This window comes from Gobio gobio (assembly GCF_949357685.1).
Source record: "Gobio gobio genome assembly, chromosome: 21".
In the NCBI taxonomy this organism is placed as follows: Eukaryota; Metazoa; Chordata; class Actinopteri; order Cypriniformes; family Gobionidae; genus Gobio; species Gobio gobio.
Window position 1 is genome coordinate 26,910,318 of NC_137117.1, and position 22,133 is coordinate 26,932,450.

The following is a 22,133-nucleotide window of genomic DNA, read 5'->3' on the forward strand; positions in this document are numbered from 1 at the left end:
CTAAAGGCCCTGATAGCCTATATTCACGGCAAAGTTCTTTTTTTTTGTAGTAAAAAAAGTAGCGAGCAACACTCAGAGAGAAACTATAAACCATTTTTAAAGAATGCTCGTGCAGTGGTCTTGGTCTTACAAACCTTGGAAATAATTTTAGCAATGATATGTAGGCTAATACGCATTTTTGACGCACACTATCAGCGTGCGGTCCATTTTTTGTGTCCATGCGCTCAAAAACAAAGATCTACCCGAAAGACTCAGGAGGCAAGAAAACACTTGATAGATTTATTTACAGTTTGAATATAAGTAGTATTGAATGAAATTAAATGATACAGTTCTTTGGCGTAGTCCCCATCCATAGTCAGAATCCAGAGGGTAGCGGATGCTTGCTGTTCATGCTTGAAGATGAAGGCAGGGGCGGAGCCTACCCCAAAAAGAACTGATAAAAATCAAAAGATATCCGTTGGAAGAATCTTTGGATGAAGTGCCCAAAACTTTTGCAAAGAAAATAGATTATATTATTAGAATATGGACATTGACATGATGTTAGATCAATAAACAGAAGGAATTGTTAGGCTACTGCCTATCTGTATGTGTATGTGAAGAAAGCCACGAATGGTCCATGGAATTAGCAGATCGCTTAGCTCTGAGTAGGGTAAATATGGAAATAAAACTATTGGTTTTGAAGCATATGAAAGCCACCAGTAGTTTGAATTAGGAATGTACCTTTGGAATTACTTGAGAGAGTTTGCTGAGCATGCCGGATGGTATTGAGCTAATGTTGTTGCAGCACCGATCCTAAATGAATGTCTGGTATACCGATGAGATGATAGTCTGTAGTTCTGTAGAACTTTCACTAGACGAGTTTTAAACCACCTTCTTGATATGGAAGACCCGTCGGGGAGTAATGAGAGTGCAGAATGATTAGGAGAACATAGACACAAAGGCCACATAGTGATGAAGGCTACAATATGCCACCTGGACAGAGACCACGTTAGGCCACAGACAAATTCATGAAAGGCTATAGAGACTAACGAAAACAGGATTGATGAGTAGTAATGAAAGAGAGGAAAAAACATACCACCACCAGTGAAGAGAAAAAAATCACAGACATGTCTGTAGAGCGCTTGAATGCAACGCCAATTGGAGGAGTTTACGTAACACAGAATGTACACAATCAAGATCAAGTGGTTCAGCCCTTGTTCACTGGCTAAATTCTGCCTGCTAGTAAATACATTCAACGTCATCTGTGAAAGTGGTAATGGGTGGGAGCAGAACTTACATACTACAGATGAGGAATAATGAGTGGCTGGAAAGATAATTAATGAATGACGTGACATTTGAGTCTTCCAGCTAGAGCTCCCATTTCCAGTATTGCTAACGTCACGCACCAGACGAAGCCATACGCGCTCACGGTCAGTGAAGTGTAGCTACTTTGAAGGTCTAGGTCTAAAAAAAAAAGTAGGCCTATATCCAGGCTTTAAAGTCACAATTGACAAATCAAATTTGACTTTAAAAATGTCTTGTTTTTTATAGAATATTTTATGGAAAATGTATTATAAATGATTTATCTGTGCACATTATTATTATTATTCATGTGCCCTTTTAATCTTTTATCAAAATAACTTCCCCTCCCTCTTACAGCAACATCTCTTCTCTGGCGATGCTGCGTCCGAAAACCTAAGAGGATGCATTCCAAGGTAGGCATCAGGCACATCCGAATCCAATATTAGCTTTACTTCCCGTCTCATGAGATACCTTCATCTGATCAGTTTTTGAGGGCAAGATAGATATATCTTTCGCTGCCTTTGATATCCCACAATCCTGTGCGTTCCATTTGGTGACAGTTGAGATAAAACAAGAAAGATGGCGTCTGAAAGTTGCGTTGCTGGTCAGTTTGTGTCAGACATAGCCGACTGTATTAACTATGATATTAGCTATTTTTGGCATACCTTTATGCATATTTATCTGTTCAAGCGCAAGACGTGCTCTCTGTGTTCACGCTATTGATGAAGCGCCATATGCCGCGCACCAGGTGCGTCGCGTTTCATGTTGAAGGCGGCAATGCAAAACAGTGAATCTAAATCACCATACAGAAAAAGAAGGTTCACTTCAAGAATGAAAAAAAGTGGCATTGATGTGTTTTGCTGTAAAACTGCACAAACGGAAACAAAAAAGTGCAAACTATATAACATCTTTCCATAAACACAGACTTTACACAGAAAGAAAAATACTTAAATGTCTATACACACTCTTCCATGCAGCCTAGGGTGAAGTCATTATAGATTAAAACGTTTTAAGACAAATTGTGTCGTTTAATAGAAAACTTTGAATGACGGTGCAGGATTGTTAACAACTCTGCGCTTATGCGCGACCCCTTTTATTATTAATCATCTGTTTGGCAACTAACGTTAATATTCTCTTAATATTCAACTTTAATACATGAACAATGTGCAGCGCCGCTGCACGTCAAAATACATGCTTCTTTCAATAGGAGGTGATATGGAAGTAGCGACTAGCTATCTAAATTATGGGGTGACACCCGGGGTGGCTCCGCCACTGGTTTGTGTACCAGTGTACCAGTTTGTGTAATAAACATTAGTATTTAAGTTTATTGCCATATCAGCATCACTGCTATTACATGGGAGATACATATTAAACATTAAACAACAATTTTATAAATACAATATAATAACAGACATTTTATAAAATAAAAAATAAACTACTTGTACAAAATTAGTACAATTTTATAAAAAAAACTCTTTAAATGTAGGCTACTTGTGCTAAAAAAATATATATATATTTTCTGGATCCATAAAAGTTTGTCCTGATAACAAGTGCTGTCTCATAACTTGCTCATTTCCAATAATGCCACTATGTCCTGGAATCCAGCAGAAAACAATGTTGTACTTGAGTCTCAATAACTGATTTGCTTTGATTAATATATCAATGATTATTGGATAGTTTGTCTTCAAAGACTCAAGAGCTTGTAAACAGGATTTTGAAACAGCAAACACTACGAAGTTCTGTTCTATTGAATTTTCAATATCATCCAAGGCAAGTAATAGAGCACAAGCTTCTGCTGTAAAAATTTAACTTTGTACTGGGATACGAATGCCATTCTGTTGGCAGCCAATTACTGCTGCTGCAGATACAGATACATGATTGTCAATCTTTGACCCATCAGTATAGATAGAATTATGGTATGGAAAAAGGCTTCTTATGTCGAAGACATGCTGATGATAAATATGTGGAGAAGTTTCAGCCTTCTTATTATAGGACAATTCCAAATTGATGCATAACTTTTTCAAACTCCATGGAGGAACTGGACAGAAGTGAATCTGGCTTAGAGATGGTCAACATTTATGTCCAAGTTTTCTATGAGGTCTTATTTGTATTCCTAAGGGTCTGATATAACTGGGTCTGGCATCACATAGATGTAAACATTGTGGGTAAAAGATTGATTTATATGCTGGATTATGTTGATTTAGGTCAGTTTGTGTGTAAATGTACGAGGCAACAAGTCAGCTGAAGCCGGAAGAAAAGACTATTGCAACTTCCATTTCACAACAACTTTAGGTATAAAGCTAATGTAATTGTCATTTGGTAACAAACAATCAACTCTGGCAAGGTGATAATAGGCGCATTTTAAATGACATTTGTAGATGATTTAATACATTTACCTGTCTCAAACGAGAGATGTGGCAGTTACAAACACTTGAACTCTCTGAAATACTTGATTCTGACTGGCCATTCGCAGAAGTCAGCTATTTGCTAAAATTCTCTGTGGTCCATGTCAAAGCATAATAAAGAAAGATACATAGTATCGCCCATCACTGCATCCACAAATAATGAAGATTAAGCCTTTAAATGCTAAACAAGAAAGTCTTCAGTAGTATTCATGTGTGTGAGAATTCCCATTCTTAAGATGACTTGTAAGCCTCTATTCTTTATCAAATATTTACACAATCAAAGCTTGTGAGAACATCAAAACAATGTGGCTCAGCAAGAAATGTGGAATGAAGATCTATGCAGAATAAAACCATACTTAAGACTCTTCATCTCTCAAGACCGCAGGCTTTATACGACGTATGGGACCCCTTGTCATAATTACTCTTCCTTCCATTCAAACTTGTCCTCCACAAAAGAAAAACGCACTTGTGCGGCTTGGAGAACTGTCGCTGCACGTATTGTAAACTGCATTAAGACGTAGCAATTGGCCTCAGTGTCCAAAAGCCTGTTGGTGCTACATACAATACTGTCCCTCCAGCCTGAATGCAGAGAAAGACAAGCCTCCGGTTAACAGAGAAAGATTCCTTGCACTGGCAGAGGCTGACTGGCACAACACAAGCACCTTTTATTACCGTCATAATTAATGACCCACAGTGCCGCAGATCTGAAAAGAAGCCTGTTTCCTTAAAGGGAATTAGAAAAAGCAAAATGACGGCCAAAAAGAGCTCAATTAATAAAGTGGGCACAGCTCTGGGATAACACAAACAAGGCAGAACATCAGTCAAACGCACAGACATGTTGGATAAACAAACGCTTGATTCATTTCTCCAGCCCGATGGGACTACTGATTAAATTAGAAAGCTGAAGAAGCGACAATCAACATGCTGGAGGGTAAACAATGCTAGTGTGCTGTAGGGGGCAAAACAAAATGAAACGCAGAAACATTCAATGAAGTTTGACACAATTATTGAGCCCCAGCTGGGTCAACGCTGAGCATATCACACAAAATATATATGTAATCGGGAAATGTCCACCTCAATATATGTCACAGGCTGCAAAAGGATCCTATCACAATGTTGTGAAATTAACATGATACTCAGACAATAATTGGACAAATATTTCACACTTTTCAATATGCATATGCCCAACATCAGCTGCTTCGTCAGTTCTGCTTTTTCTTTATGACAGACAAAACAAACCTGAATTAATCAATGGTGATGTGTTCCCTTTTAGAATATGAATTACATTACCATCAAATTCATTGGGAAAAAATGTACTGGCATTGACGTTTCCATGAAGCCTTGACATCCATGGGACCTTTCCATTTCACAAAAGGTACTTTATGTATATATGCATGTTGTTTTTCTCATTTTTGTATATGTTGAATATTATTATATGTTTACATGTTTTATATTGTCTCTTAATGTTAGTGTTGATGAGCTCACCAGGAAAGGTTTATATGGCAATAATAAATACATTAAAGTGCCCCAATTATGCTATTTTTAAGGACTAATTTTATCTCCTACAACAGATTTACATGCATTTCATTTTCTCATAATATACATTGCACATCACATTTTTCACTGATTCCCAAACGACTCATCGGGTAAATCAGTCTCTCTAAATCCCTTCTTTCCGAGAGCCTACTGTGCTCTGATTGGCCAGACAGCCCAGTCTGTTTAGATTGGTTGCTTACAGCACACGTCGGAAGCTAAACGGCCATTACCATAACTGAACTTCAGCTTCCTCAGCAATTGTACACACTGTAAAGACAATAATGAATACCTTGATTTTAACATATCAATCCGATCGCGAGTCCGATTATGAAACATCGGAAGAAATAGTTATTCAACCCTAACCTCTATTGCAAGGACGACTTGAGCAGGTCGTTTCTCAGTGATACGCTACTCATTTTGAGGTACATTATGAGATGTTGTAACTGTAATTCCTCAAATCAGCATTAAAGGTCCCATGGCATGGCATTTTACTATTATTTTATAATGTTTCCTGAGGTGTACTTATATTGTTAGTATGACTTTTACATCATAAAATGTCATAATTTAGAAATAAAAGGCATTTTTTCTATACTGCTGTTTGCCCTGTGGCTGAATGCCCTGCTTTAAGAGGCGTGTCTGCTGTGAGACTTCAGTAAAAACGCCCACTGTTGTGATTGGCTGACATCTTTGCATTTTAAATGAGCGGAGGGGGCGTGGTTTAACGAGGTCTACGAGGCACGAGCAGGCACGAGCTGCTGCCAGAGAGACGGATGGACCTGAGTTCACTTCTCATCAGTTCTCAGCATGTCTGAACTGTTGTAGTTACAGCATATACTTCAGGTTATTAGTCTATTTCTAGTCGGAGGGACTGTCACTCATGTCAGAAAGTTAGTAACTTTAGTAAATTATGGATCAGCGCTGACTGGAGACGCGAACCGTTTAGAACGATTCAGTCCGATTTGGTGAACTGATTCGGTTCACTAAAAAGAACTGGTTCAAAAGAAAGATCGTTCGCGAACCGGACTTCACTAACGTACCAGAGACGGAGCTCAGCGATTGCTAACAAAGTTATTTATAGTAACTACTGAGTTATGAGAGCGCTGTCAGTCAGCGCGAGTTTATTGTGTTTGTATCTGAGAGTTCTGAATAAACACGAGTCCCAGTCACACCGAGTCCGTCTTCATCATTATTACCAACTTTGTAACACATGCAAAGTACCATTACAGCTGTCGAGATGAACGAGTTAAAAGTAAGTGTTGATAATAGCATTATTTTTAAAATAAAATAAAAGCGTCAGTGACGTGCGTTGAGTACACAGCGCAAACAAAGGCACAACAGCAGTAATCGAATGTAATCCAGTTTATTATGGGGCTAGGCTGGCTAGCCCGGATACCCTCACGCTTACCCCCCTTCTGCTTAATCTCACGCCGCGTTTGGTGCCTCCGCTGTGGGCCAGATGCAGTACTAGGGGTCGGGGATGTTGAAGGCCACCGGCCAGTGCAGCCCGAGCTTCGGCGTGTGTTAGGTTTATCTCTAAAGATGTTACTCTGCCGATGTTGAGCAGAAACTCATGACTGTATGCACATTTTAGAACCGATAGACGCGACGAGGACGTACAAAAACACTGACTCACAAGATAGAAAACACGAAAACACCGTTCTGTCTGGAGAGAGAGAAGCCGCATTGTGTGCACGAATAATAAATAATTAGCCACACATCAGAAATCACTGATCACAGATCAGAAGGAACTGAAAAAAGACTTCTGTTTTCATTTGTACATCCAAACACTGAGAAACTGCCAGCGTTCACTCGTTCACAAGCATCAATGATGTCTCGAGCGTTTGCATGGGCGTGCCAGATTCTCTTGGCGGAGGAAAGGGAGGAAACCGTTCCTGCTTGGACGTCAAACCAGGAGACTCAGGATTGGCTCGTCTGGCCTGTCATTTTCTCAAAGGCAGAGAAAGACAGCCAGAACTCGGGTTTACACCGATCAACATTTCTATCTACTTGGGGACAAAATTCAGGCAAGGGGAACTCATATTAATGTTGAAATACCTCATAAAATGAAAATTTCATGCCATGGGACCTTTAACAAGTGTATGTCCATCAACAAACCCATGTGCATATTTCTCACTTATTGCGGTGCACATGTGGTAACCGCATTAACTGCATCAATAACGATGCATGTGTTAGCCCAGCGTGATTATGTAACATTAAAGCTGCAGTCCGTAACTTTTTTGGGTTCAAAATCATCCAAAATCAATTTTGAGGAAGTAGGGTAAACGTAGGCTACCTATTAAGCTTACCAAAGTCTGCATTGAGACATTTTAGTGCTAAGGGTATTGGTTTGAGTACAAGAGTACAATAATATTTTATTTTATTTAAATGACAAAGGCATTTTAATTAGCATGTACATCATTAAATGCAAAAAGTCTGGCTGTGCTTAATGGGTACATGTTTGTACCCTTTAAGCACACACCTGATGCCATTAAGCTCACAACATGTTTTTTTGGGGGAAATTCTTGTTTATTTTAAACAAAAATTAAGGAATAATTTTATAAAGATTAACTTGAAGTGACAACCATCAGTTAATATTTAAAGTCTGTTTACATAGGCGTTCAATGTGGATGAGCTTAAAGGGAGCACACTGAGCTTAATTGAAACTAAATGTTTTATTAATAAATATTATTAAATTAAATTTAAAAGGACAATTTTGCTAAATAAATAATCTAGGCCATGTATTAAGTTCATACATATTTTAATATGGACCACTATTATTGAAAATATCTATGAAATTATACTTGTTCTTATTGATGTCACACTGAAGCTGTGATTTTCATAGTAGTGCGCCCTTTAAGCTCACCTTACAATAATATGAAGTCTTTAAAAAATAAAAATCTTTTGGCTCTAACTGTAATTATTTCCCACATCCAGGTTCCAGGTTATAATATGCAAAATTCTAAACATTAATTTTGCAGACTCAAAACAAACTCTTAATTTTGCAGTAAGAAATTATACTTAATTAGTAAACGAAAATAAAGGCTTAAACATCTAAAAAAATGCACATTTAAGGGGCTACTCTTCTGGTGAAAGTTTTCAGACAGCTTTCAAAATGGCCACCAGACATTGTGAACACATGCATAGGCAACACATTACTCAGTGTGCAATGGTCTGATTAGCTTGAAATTACAGGTGGTATTTAGTAACAAACACATCAATTGGTTAAGACATCAAGTAGGATGATAAATAATTTTTTTTCTTTTTATAATCTGAGCTCAAAGATAGTTGTATGCTTAATGGGTACTTGAGCTTAATAGGTACGTTTACCCTGCACAACAAGCCAGTATTCAAAACTATCATCTCCTTAGCCCGATTCACAACGGTAAGCTTGTAATAATGTGTTATAATTTGAGTGGTATGGTGGATTTCTGCTGGAAATCTTTACGTTACATCACGTTGTATACATAAAGAAAGAGTCCAACTAGTAGGCTATGGCTATCGCATTCGCATGCGAGGAGCGGATCGCATGTTCATTAGCGGATCATTTATAGCCTTTTCTCACAGCAGCTGGAATGATTAAATGTATCATTTTGATGGTGGATTGTAATCCAGAAAGGCCCAAATGACATCATCAGTGACAACTGGAGATTCACCCGTAGTCAAAAGTAAGGGATCTCAAGTTTTGAACTGAGTTCAGAGTGAGATTTTGGCAACGGCAGCAGGGGTTTGGGTGGGGACGAGGTTATGATCTGAAAAATTACTCTAATTTGTATAAATAAATATATTTTTTTATTATTTAATTCAACATTTCTCTCTGTGTGTGTGTGTGTGTGTGTGTGTGTGTGTGTGTGTGTGTGCATAGTATTAAAGGTCCCGTTCTTCGTGTTTTTTTGAAGCTTTGATTGTGTTTAGTGTGCAATATAACATGTGTTCATGTTTCGCGTGTAAAAAAACACAGTATTTTTCACACAATGTACTTATCTGTGTACCGCTGTTTCCACTGTCCTAAAAACGGCTGGTGATTTCCCTGTTCTATAAAGTCCCTCCTTCAGAAATACGTAACGAGTTCTGATTGTGCCAGCGCTTACCGTGTTGTAATTCGACCGCAGCTTAGCGCACGTGCCAGCAGTTCCTGTGTTGTGATTCGACAGCAGCTTAGCGCATGTTGGAAAGATCACGCCTCTTAACGTAGAGATGAATGCGTTCAATAATCTCTACAGCGTCCCTGGGAAAGCCAAACAAAGGTGATTTGACTCCTGGATGAAAATAACAGCGTCTCGACGACATGGCGATAAACACACTCAACGCAACAGTTCCTTTTCTCCACGCGACCGTCCGCTTCTCCACGTGGGACAGCAACAAGACCGCGCCCCCTTTTTCGCGTTTCTTTGTGGGCGGAGGTTAGTCTGTTCTACTGCTCTACTGACGTAATTATAGCAGGAAGTACCAGGATGTAGTCCAAGCCAGCCGTTCGCTGTAGGCTTTGAAAGGGAACTTCTGTTAAATAAAATATCTCGCTTGGCATTGAACTTTGAGCTTTATAATTTTACAGGTATTATTTATGCTCTAACAGCAACATTACACACTAACTAAAGTTTGAACAATGGGATCATGCGGAATGGGACCTTTAATTCTTGCATTTCTCCATTTCAAAGATGTCAGAAAGAGGCAAATTAATAATCCATAATAATATTTAATTTTTTTCTTTCTAGAATTTACTGTGTTTTAAATATAATTTATTCTGAAGCAATAGTCTCACCAGTGTTCAATCAGCTTTGAGATATTTAAATCTGCATATCTTTTATATTCTTTCCTTTTATGAAGGGCATTTTCCCATAATCTTATTAAATATAGGCTATGCATATAGGCTATGCTTCAGTTTTCATTTTATATTGTCAAATTTGATCTATAAATTAAATGAGAATAAGACACTGTAGGGCTGTTACCTATCAAATTAAATCATTTACACTGAAACATTTTATGAAATTGTTTTAAATATTTTTACAAATCAGAAATGTTGGAAACTAATGAAATATTAAACTAAACCACCAGTAGGTGGCAGAATGTAAACGTTGTTGGTGCGGGAATATCTAAATCTTACCCGGATACAGCAATACTATTTTCTGATTGGCTGTTCGGTAACGATATTTTTTATTTGATTGGCTGGTGCGTGGCAGGGCCTTCTGAACTCACTTGAATCCTCTTAATAGCTGCGCAACTTGGTGAGCTTTATCCTGGAAATTTCTCTGCGTGAGAAATACAAGGTGTGGTGTGTGAGCGTGTGAACGATTTGAAATGCGTGTGTCTCACGCCCAATGCGTGAGACTTGAGAGCCCTGCAAAAGTACAGGTAACGCAAATACACACTAAATACACGTAGTCACGCAATGCTAAGGCTGTTAACATTCACAATTTCAGAACAAAGTAAACCGATAATTATTTGCACGGTTTGATGTTATATGAGCGATCGGTAAACTAGATTTAACCAGCGCGTTTTGTTCCCAAAAAGTGGCAGACGTGTTACTTACTTGTTCAGATTTTCCGGTGAAAATTCGTATTTAGGTTATACTCCAAGACGTAGAATCTGTGATTCTGAAGTACAGTATCTAACGTTACACCGGTGTGGTGACTGACAGCACAGACTCCTCAAAACACTAGATTCATCCGCGCTGAGGTGCCGCCAATGCACAACTCACGTACAGATGATAACTCCGCAAATAACTGCAATTGCAGGTTTCAAACAGAGATGGCGGCGACACCGAGGCAGAATTTAGGGACTGCATGCAGCTTTAAAGTTTGTACAAATCTTACTCCATCCTTTATCTTTACTCAAAGTAGTTAGAACGACAGACAATCTGCATTAATAGACAGCGTTTTAGGTAATAGTGCCACAAAGCTGTTTAGCAGAACTATTTCAGAAAGACAACGTGAGTTAACAGGTGTGGTCATGACATTTCATCCTACCCGTCAGATTGTCAGGCTTACAGTGCATGCGCACATCAATATTTAATATTTATTTTAAACATATTTACATAGTTTTAAGGGTATAGGTTTAGGGTAGGGGTGTAATGGCTATTAATAAAGCCTCAAATCACATTTAAAAAAAAAAAAAAAGGGTTCTGCATTCTGAGCAGTTTTGAGATATTGAGCATCAAAGTATTTGCATTCCAGTCGACTTTTTAAATAGAACCTTATTGTTTTCTAAATAAAAAGTCCCAAAATGTACACAACATAACAACAGCATAATAAGTTGTCACAGAGGAAGAATATGTGAACAACTCAATTTTGACAAAAATATCAGATAGAACCTTATAATTCCAAGGTTACACAATGTGAACACCGTCATGCTTTAAATTGATATCAAGTCATTCAAAATAATCTGTTCTATGTATTTCTATATTTAAATGATCTTGGGTTTTGTGAGTGAATGTTGACATTAGTGTGAAGTGCACTGCAGTTCCACCTATAGCTAACTCATGCTGGGCTTTCCCAGCAAAAAAGCAATTTTGCCTGCTCTCTCCTGCTTGTGTCAAGTTTGCAAAGTCCAATTTTCACATAATATGAAGGTCGTGACTGAATCTGCACTGGTCTTGGTAGGACATAATGGCAACAGAATGGTAAATTGTTTTTGGGGGAGGGTTGGTTAAGGTGAGGGAAATTACCATTGAGCACCGGTAACACAGTCAGGGACATTGACGAATAGAATAGATTTTCCATCTCAGTGTGTCACATTAGATTTTCGGAGGTGCTCAGTGGCAGGTACATGGGATTAGTAACACTTTAACAATGTAATGAACTTTTTAGTTTATCCATCTTCCAGCTCAGTAATGAAAAAAAAATCCACCTGCATGATGTGAATGGAGGAGAGAAGAGAAATATTTTTTGAGACAATGTTTTTAAAGGTTCAGTATCAACTTCTTTTCTCAGAATTGTACGTTAGTCACAAGTGTCATCATTAAATCATGCAAGTAAAAAAAATATTTATACTCCTGACATCCATGATTTTTAAAAAATACATTTACAAAAAAACATGCACTTGTGAAAGTATAAAAATAACATCGAATTTCCACAGCAGACCATCAAAAACACGGCTCGGTTGAAATTGAAGGTCACAAAGCCCTGTTTTTAATACCTTGTTTCTGATATGCCGCAGCGCTGTGTTCTCCTTCGCTCTCTTTAGCCTTCTGGTCCTTGAGTTGAGGTGGTCAGGGGCTAAGCCTCCAGCGGGAGGACGTCTGCATTCCTCCAGCTTCCAGCAGCCCTGTACTTCACTCGCCCTCTTTGTGGCTCACAGTGTGGTGGGGTTAGGAGACTGCCGCCTGAGCTGGCCAGAGCCCAGAGCTGCCGCCTCAAACAACTTCAATGTTAATTTCCCTTTCATCTTGTGTGTGAAATTGCTGCTGGTGTGGCACTGACCCCCAGCATTATGAGGTCAAGTGTTGAAATCTGATGTGCGCCTCTCAGGCCGACAGTGCGTAGAGATAGATAGACGAATGGGAGGGGAGGTATAAGGAAGGGAAAAGTCTTTACAAGTTCTCGCCTAGCATTGTTAAGAGCTTCATTGGGTATGAAGCAAGCCTTCACATGTGAAGGAGAGAGAGAGCAAATCCACAAAACCTTTTGCAATATTCAGAACTGTGCAAGTTGCAAATCTATCAAGGAAAAGGTCAGCAAGGCCATATGTTGTGTGTGAAGTGGTGTCGTAATATATGTTTCAATTTGCTTGGAGAAGAAATACTGTCAATACAGCCGAACACTCAATCTTTTTTGGGGTGGTCACTAATATGTTTATATCGACCTACAAGTACACTATATTATATTACCCAATAATAATTCTATAAAGTATGCGAGTCTGTATTTGCATATAGATGCCACCTGGTCATTGGCATGCATCTCTGTCATCCTCCTCGGAGGCTGCATTCACCTCTGAATTACATGCCTTGTTCTTTTGTGCCACTTGAAATGCACCATAACTTTCCAAACGAAATGCACAAGTTAACATCTTTTCTTCTAAAGATATTCCTAATCATAAATAAATGCAATCTCTGGCAAAGAACAGGGGGTGCAGAGAGGAGGGAGAGAGAGAAACATCTGAGTATAGATAACCATTAGATATGATTCCCATGATAAGACTCTGTAATTTGGCTTTTAGAGATAACTCCAGGGGCTGTCAGGCTGAACGGCAGCAATTTACTGTTTGTTTTATTTTTTCCCCCTATCCCTTTTTACACACATTTTTATCTTGCCTGTTGAAGGGCTTTTCATCTTAGATGATTTCCACTCTTTTTTCCCTGCGTTTGCCCCAGAAGGTGAGATCAGAAGAAGGCTGACTGGCGTGTTTTAAAGCGATGGACAAAATACAAATATTTGAGAATGTATTTCATGGTAATTATGTCAGGTTTCATGGCCTGAGCTGTGCACTGAGGCGCTGCCTGGATGCCTTAATTTGTATAGAAATTGTAATCATTTGTTCATTTCAAGGTGAAAATTGCATTTTTTAATTTAAATTGTATCCTGCGTGATAGGCTATTATCTAGAAAAATTGTCTCTGTGTATTAGTCTATACCCAGGCGTCACGCTTGTTAAGAGCTGACTGCTTTCAAAAAGGTTTATGTGTGTATCTCCCCACAGAATGCAGGAGCGCGTGCTCATTATTTTCATTCTGTAGTATTTCACCTCCATTTTGGATTATTACTAAGAATAAGTCTGCAAGTTGACTGTAGATTTTGTGAGCAACCTGTAAACTGGCTCCGTGGCTTATCTCTAGGATTTATCCTTGCATGTTCACCTTGAAATCCCGCCTTTTTTCCTCACTGAGGTGAGATGGCACGGAGGACAGAGAGAAGGGAGATACGAGACATATTGGTAGGGGGAAAAAAGTGTTGACTGCTCAGAGACTTTTTTCAATAGGGTGTATTGAGAGCCTTTTAGACCGAGCGGGGTTAAAGCGACTCCCAGCTCTCTCACAGCTTAATTTTGCAGTGATGCTGGAGTGTGGAGATTAGAGTCTGGGGGCAAGGAGGGGCACACGGAGGCTTGGTTGAGGGATGTCAGGGTTACTATGGGGGACTATAATCTTGTATTAGGTGCCTGGAGACAGCAAATGAAAGACTGGGTTTAAAAAGGGAAAGTTCGTGTGAATGGCAAGGAGAAATAAAATTGTCTTACCCTATTGACATCTGTACTAAAAAAATCCATTTTAGAAGAGCATAATGCTTCGGAGAAGCAGAATATGTTGAACAATGGAGTCTGTCAAAGGGATACATTCTTCTCTCTGTAACAATCTTCTGCTAAGCGCTCTACTTACCGATCCAGGTTATTAGGCAATCATGCGATCTGTCGGTGTAAGCTGATTGTAGGAATGTGGAATCCCTTCGGTGAAGATCAGACACCCAGGCTCAGGTACATAATGTATCCTGGAATAATTATGGGATTTAAAGAGATGTTAGGCTTTGTAAGTGCTTTCTTTGTTACGTTTTCGAGAGGTTGACACCGCAGAGTTTCTAAAACATAATAATAACAGCCAAAGGAGGGGGCGGGGGTTCTCGTGGCGAAATTCTTCAGACATGTTTTAATCAGTCTGTACCTCGTGGCATGTTCTTACCTCAAAATAACAACGTGTGAGTGACCCAAAATACTCATTATCACAAAAGAACCACGTCCTAGAAATTCTTTAAAAACGCCCCCATTGGAAAGTCAATGATTGAAAGTTCTTTGATTCAATTGATGATATTGGCCATTTATTTATCTTTTTTTCTTTTCTTTTTTGAAAATAGATTTATCAGTTTTTGTTCATAATGTTCTGAAAATATTCTCAAAAATATATTTATTTATTATTATATATATTTCAGGCATCAAATACTGATCAGATCATCTGCAAAATAGCAATATAATATTATAGTCCAAATTTATTAATAAATGTTCAGTATTTGAATGTCTTTTTTTTGTCTTATAGCTACACAAATGTTCATGTAATGATAGTTAAATAAAAATGCATAATAATATATAATATAGGTAGTGCTCTCAACTGATTCAAATGTTTAATCCGATTAATCACACTTTTATTGCGTGATTAATCGTGATTAATCGCACACTTACTGTGAAATTAAGCATACGACATTTATCTTGTTTAACACATTAATTTTGTCATAATTTGTAATATCCAGCAGAGTAAACAATCAGATTAAAGGTTGATTCTCACAAAACCGTTTTATGCAAGCTTCAAGGACCCTTGGAGACTCCAAAAGGACACCAAATAGCAAAATGATAAGAGTCCAACTACTTCTATTTTATAATACATACATATTATGCACACCAAAGCACCTATGTAAAAAAAATGACAGAAAAAAACTTTACAGAATTCACAGTGTATAGCAGACTACTTACAGAGCAATAACAAAGATCTTGTTTTTATTTTAGACGAGTCAAGCTGCGAAACAGGAGCACATGGAGACGCCAAAAAACTAATTCAACCGCCTTGACTTGACTGCAAAAACCTACGATTATCTAAATATCGCAATGTTACTTCCATTGGCCTACACATGAAAAATTAAACTATCCTGAGCGTGTGTTGAAATAACGCGAATGTCCTACTGAAATGTGTCTGTACACAAATGCAGCGTGCGAGAGTGCAGGGTTTGTTGTTTGTGCTTCAATATAACAGACTCTCATGCGCTTACTGTACCACTCCTGTACGTCACCAAAATTGCGTTCATCAGAAACAATCACAGAATACAACAGAGCTCGTGTTTTAAAGCAAAGCACACACTGGAATGAATAATTCACAAAAAATGCAATGTGAGTCTCTATTTTCTATGATATATCTTTGGGCTAATGAGCATGGTCTAATGGCCTTCTTGACATTAGCGCTGTTTTGGACTGATTGTTTGACTGAATTCGATTACTGGATCACTGAAAACTTTCCAAGAGTTTAACGGCTTAAAATGGTCTAACTTAAAATGGTTTAACGTAAAATGGTGACAAACAGAGAAGCAGAATCGGGTTAAAGGGTTAGAATGTAAATTTCCTCCTAACAGGGTTACATGTATACGCTCCGTGTGATAAACTCCCGACTTCTCAGATCATCTAACTGCATGAGGTAAATTACGTTAATGATGCAGTTTCACAGATTTTGAAATGAATCGCATGCGTAATAATATATAATATAATATAATATAATATAATACACAAAAAAAAAAAAAAGATGGTTCTTTAAAGGTTCTTTACGCGTAGGCTATAACAGTTCTATTTAGAACCGTATTGTCCTGAAGAACACTTTTGCTGAAATGGTTCTTTGTGTTAGAGTTTATAGTTCTTTATTCCCTCCTTTTTATTTTTCAAATCTGTAACTTCGGATGAGACATTAAACCGAGGTCCTGACTCTCTGTGGTCATTAAAAATCCCAGGATGTCCTTCGATAAAGAGTAGGGGTGTAACCCCGGCATCCTGGCCAAATTTGCCCATTGTTCTCTGTTCATCATGGCCTCCTAATCATCCCCATATACAATTGGCTTCATCACGCTGTCTCCTCTCCACCAATCAGCTGGTGTGTGGTGAGCGTTCTGGCGCAATATGGCTGCCGTCGCATCATCCAGGTGGATGCTGCACGTTGGTGGTGGTTGAGGAGATTCCCCACCTTCTATGTAAAGCGCTTTGAGTGCCTTGAAAAGCGCTATATAAATGTAACAAATTATTATTATTATTAACTGTCAAGGCCACCTCATTACTAATTTTCTGGAGCTCAGCAGCTATACAACCACACAGACTGCCAACACTCTCAACAGGTAAATGATTTCTTTCTTAAAATGTCTATAAATTATAACTTATAACTGGTTTCCTATCATGTCTTTTTCTCTTTTTAGTTTAACAGAACATGCACTCTTAAAAATGCTGGGTTGTTTATTTGGGTCAAATATGGACAACCATTGGGTTAAAATTTTTAAATAAAATAAAAATTAACCCAAGAGTTGGATTTGTCCATATTTGAAGCAAATTGGGGATGAAATAACCCAGCATTTTTTAGAGTGTTGAATCAAACGCATGTATGCACATCTATATGACAATTTTATTTTTCATTTGCACATATGATTCACTTCACTATATAAAATTATGAGTTGTTTTAACCCAATTTTGGGTCAAATAATGTAACCCAACGGCAGGGTTTGTCCATATTTTACCCACATTTGGGTTGAAACAACCCAGCATTTTAAGAGTGTGAGCAGCTCTGTTCAGTTAAGGATACTCATCTTCTCTTCTCCACAAAGTAGGGTAACAGAGATATTGAATTTATGATCCATATAGTTACTGTTAATTTTTGCTTATTTTGGCCTTCATAAACAATTGTGTTTTAGCAATCTAATGTACAGACAAACTGTAACTCTAAACTCAATTGTGTATTTCAGATGCTGTATCCTCATCATCTGCAGAGAGAAACTGCCAGTCAAAATACACACATAATGAAGGACGTAAAGACATCATATGACATTGAGGATTTTGAAGATATTTCACTTGGTCTTCTTCATTACATCTATCAGGTTCAATGTCAATTGTGTATTCAGTTAACAACTGTTGTTCGAGCACTGTCATTTTTACTACAATTTGCCATGTGAATAAAAAATAAAAGTACCTACTTGACACAACATCCTGGGGTTTATGTTTTTATTTTTATGTAAAACCCAAATAGAGGCAACAAGATATTATAAGAACAGGCAGATAGAGGACTAAAATATAATATATATTAAAATTATATTAATAATATTAACATTATTAATGTGAAGATACTAATATTAATGAAAATAAACTATCATTAAAAAGGTTATATAACACCATTACGCTCCTATATAACACTTTCAAAGCATGGTTCATATGGAACCTTATAAAAAGGGTTCTATTTAGCACCAAAAAAGGGTTCTGCTTTTGTTACAAGCCAAAGAACCCTAATTTGGCACTGTTTAGAACCATTTTTCTTAAGAGTATATAATATAATATAATATATGGCGTCTATAAATGAGGACAAATAAATCATGACCATCCAAAAAGCAAGTTTGTTTATCGGATCATCCATGCAGCTGCTCCCATAATAGTAATATTGTAAATATCTGAAATGGCATTTTATGACATCACACTACATTGAGGACAGCTGAATTATAAAGAGGAGCAAAAATCACATTCCAGAGACATTCCCTCACTGTGTGAATCCTTTAAATGAACCCAGATGGCCGCTCTCAAACTTGTTTAAAATGAATATTCCTTTAAAGTTCTTAATTAAACCCGAGAGTTTAAAATCCATCACCAGAGAGGTGCTCGTTCGGATTGGAGGTGCAAGGCACGCACGCATCTTCCCCATCTTGAAGCATTAATGGCATTACACATTGGCTGGTATTCAGTACCCAGCCTGTGCCCCCATAAGAAGTGCAGCAAATTCCCTCGGGCCCTGCAGCTCTTCTGTGAATGCACTGCTCTGAGAGTCTCTGTTGTGACACTGTCTGCAACACTTCGCTCTATTCACTTCCAGCGCAACTCAATTACTGAAACTGATATTTTTAGTATCTTAAATCACCACAACTGTCATGATGCTCTTGACTTCAAAGTGGCTATAAAAATACAGCATTGTTAAGATGGGGATTAAATCATGATTATAGTTGACAGCAACATCAAAGCAGTGAATAGAGTGTATATGATAAATGCCAATAGATTTTCATGTTTTAAGTATTACAGAAAATGAACATTTCAGATTCAAAAGCTCTTCATAAATTTAGTAGATGGTAAAGCAAGCGTACATGATACTTCTGGCCACATATATCATCATTAATTGAACTATTGAATGCTTAATAAAATGCTTGTGAGCATATATTTGACTATTGCATGATGCATTTAGTGAGTGTTGAGAAAGAAAGAAGCAGTCTGTGTTTCTTTGTCCACTTTTTTGAGTTTTAATCCATAACAGATATGCCAGTGCTACAGTAAAGACACCAACAGGCTGAAGGTAGTAAATGCCAATACAAGTTCCCACTACGCTAGTATTTCATACAGCTGAATAAATTATGCCATGATAATATACACACATGCTGAACGGAAATATATCAAAGGAAAATACATATGCGCAAAAAGGTAAACAACGAAAGAATAAAGAGCAACTGAGGTTGAAAAGATATTTGGGAAAGGTGTATCCCCTAGTCGGATAGTGCTTTTAATACCCCAAAGATAGATTAATGATTGCAGTAGAAATGAGTGCTACACACTAAAAAACATGATTTTTTTTTTCACATTTCTTTTTTGTCTTTTTTATTTACTACAAAAGATTCTTAGTGTTAAAATGGAAATGTCCTCAGTATTAAGTTGGCACATGGTCATGTGTTCATGTTTCAGTTATTGTCCTGAATATATATGGCATTTTAGGGCACGTCTGTAGTGACACAGGAGCACAGTTTAGTTTCAGTTCATCTTGAGGTTAAAAACACAGCTGAGAAAATGTGGAATAAGGAGCCATTGTGGCAAACATTAAATGTAAACACAGAATCCATAAATGTGGTCATATATTCCATCTCTCAATATAATATCTTGGCCATTTTTAAGACAATTATTCAGAGACCATCACACTTTTGAAAAATGTAACCTGGCGTAAGACGTAAAAGTCAATTTCTCTCTACAAACTGGGAAAAATCACATTCCCATTGTACAGTTTCAGTCCATTATTTTATAGTGACCAGAGAGTTCCTCATGAATAAAAAAGTGCTACCAATTTAGTAAATCCCCTTTCAAAATATCTGAAACATGAATTCACAAATCGCCCTTCAGCCTAATGGCTAAAATCTGATTGCTTTTAAGTTCTTGGATAAATTGTAAGCTATATCTTTCCATGAATAGCCAAGAAGCATATGGGAAAGTATATAAAAAGCCATAAAATGCTAAAAATGGCATTTGCCCATAAGGGCTCATTATAATGGTAATTATAGTGACCACAGAGAAGAATTAGTCTGTGTTCATTGCAAAGAATACTTATTTTTGTCATTTGGTCATCATCATATTCCAGAACAATGTAAGTTTTTAAGATAAAATTATCATAAATAATACTGATACCCATATAGAGCAGGTCACAGACTGCTGTTTTGCCCCATATCAAGGTTCCTCCAAGATGCCCCAATGACTAGCCCAGGTTTTGTGGAATGTCTGGTTTAAGATCTAAATGAGCCAATTGTATATGCCCGTTGTAGCTCTTCAGCGTCTCTCCATGTATATCCATCAGAAATGTAATGTTGCAGAGCAAGGCCTTGTGGTTAAAATAGAAACAGGAACTAAACATGATAACAAATTAAAATGAAACATGTAAACAAAGAGTAATTACAATAGTAAATGCAACAGCAATAGGAACAACCACATTTATAATAACAAATATAATTATAATACCATCATTTTCAGTCCTATAAACAACATGGTCCGAACCGTTTGGAATGGGCAAGCGGCTGCAGCAGTAGCCTATGTGCGCTAACACTGGATGCCGACAGGCAGGGCTTTAGTGATTTGGGATCAGACAATTGATGTTCATTTTCCCTCGGCTTCTTTCTGAAGCCCTGAAAGGGTCTCTTTGTTGTGAAAGAGAAAAAGGATCGGGACGAATAAGGAGATGCAGCACAATAGTGTCTGTTTTTTTTTTTGTGTGTGTGTGTGTGTGGAATGGCTTTTGTATTCACACTGCTATAGGTAGAAAGTCTAGGACTGCCTGTGTTTTTATAATTTCTCTTGGTCTCGTTTACTCCTAGTCAGATGGTCCGCGTGTGGGCGCTGCTGAAAGAATGGAGGGATGCTGGTGAAACACATGGGTGGATGTTCAGTTCGAGATCCATCAATACGCCTGTCCCGTCTCCACCTGTAGCAGTCCGAGCACAGCCGAGTGCTCTCCGAGCTTCATCCTTCTCTGCGTGGACAAGCTCACGTTCTTAGCCAGGTAATCCACCGCAGCTGCACACAGAGACCAAAACAACTCATTTATTTCTCTGAGATATGAAACTCATGCGCAAGTTACTGACGTGACAATTTTTGCCTGGATCTGTAAAGTGCACGCAATTCACACAGATAATTACTTGAATACACATGTTCTACGATGAACACATTCAAATTCTGTTGGTTTTTTGTGATGTGTAGGTGATTAAAATGTCAGATTTTTTTTTTTTTTAAAGCAATAAAAAGACACATTTTTAAAATTAATATCAATATAAGTCAGTGTGGTATAGCTAACACTTGTGGGTTACACCACTTGACATTTTAGTATCTCTGAATCTACTGTAAACTAAAAATATATATATAAAACAAAAACACAGCTGTTGTATTTTTTCCCTAATACATTTTCATCTCAGACATCTTTATTTGTCATTGATCTACATAAGCAAACTGCGATGGGTTTAGTTTCGGGTTGAGTTTCAGCGCAGACATTTCGCATCACTGAGCTCTCATGTATACGCTGCTGATTCCAGAGACACGGAGCACCTGTTCCCCACTGTCACTCATTCCTGTCATAGTGAGTATTCCTCAGCACATTCCTCATTATGTCTGTCATCCCTGTTCTCAGAATTCCACACTTTACATCATATTGTGACCGGCCAGTCTATTCCATCTATCCATCTTTCTTTAAAAAATGCCACCCAAAACACCATAAACAAAGTGTAAATAAATAAACGCGCTAAAAAGAGCCTTTTCAAAGTTCGGTTGGTGAAGCTAAAACTTTTTCAGCTGTACTGAGTAGATTTAGATAAAGAGTCCACTCGATTTTCTACGCCTGTGAGAAAGGTTTCTGTTGATCGAGATCTGTATCTGTACGGCTGGGCAAAATGCAATAGAGAGAGGAGAGAGACGGCAGAAAGAGTGAAGAGATTCCCACCAGATAGGTGTAGCACACAAAATGGTGTGACTAACATGT

General features: G+C 37.9%; 1 protein-coding gene across 1 annotated transcript in view; it reads right to left on the bottom strand.

Annotated features, from left to right (window-relative positions):
- Positions 1-19,137: 19,137 nt before the first annotated feature.
- pax7b (paired box 7b) overlaps positions 19,138-22,133 on the bottom strand; it is a 50,332-nt gene continuing 47,336 nt past the window's right edge. The window contains exon 9 of the mRNA XM_079803072.1: positions 19,138-21,178. Coding sequence (XP_079659198.1) covers positions 21,063-21,178 — 116 coding nt within the window. The 3' untranslated portion in view covers positions 19,138-21,062. The remainder of the gene's footprint in view (positions 21,179-22,133) is intronic.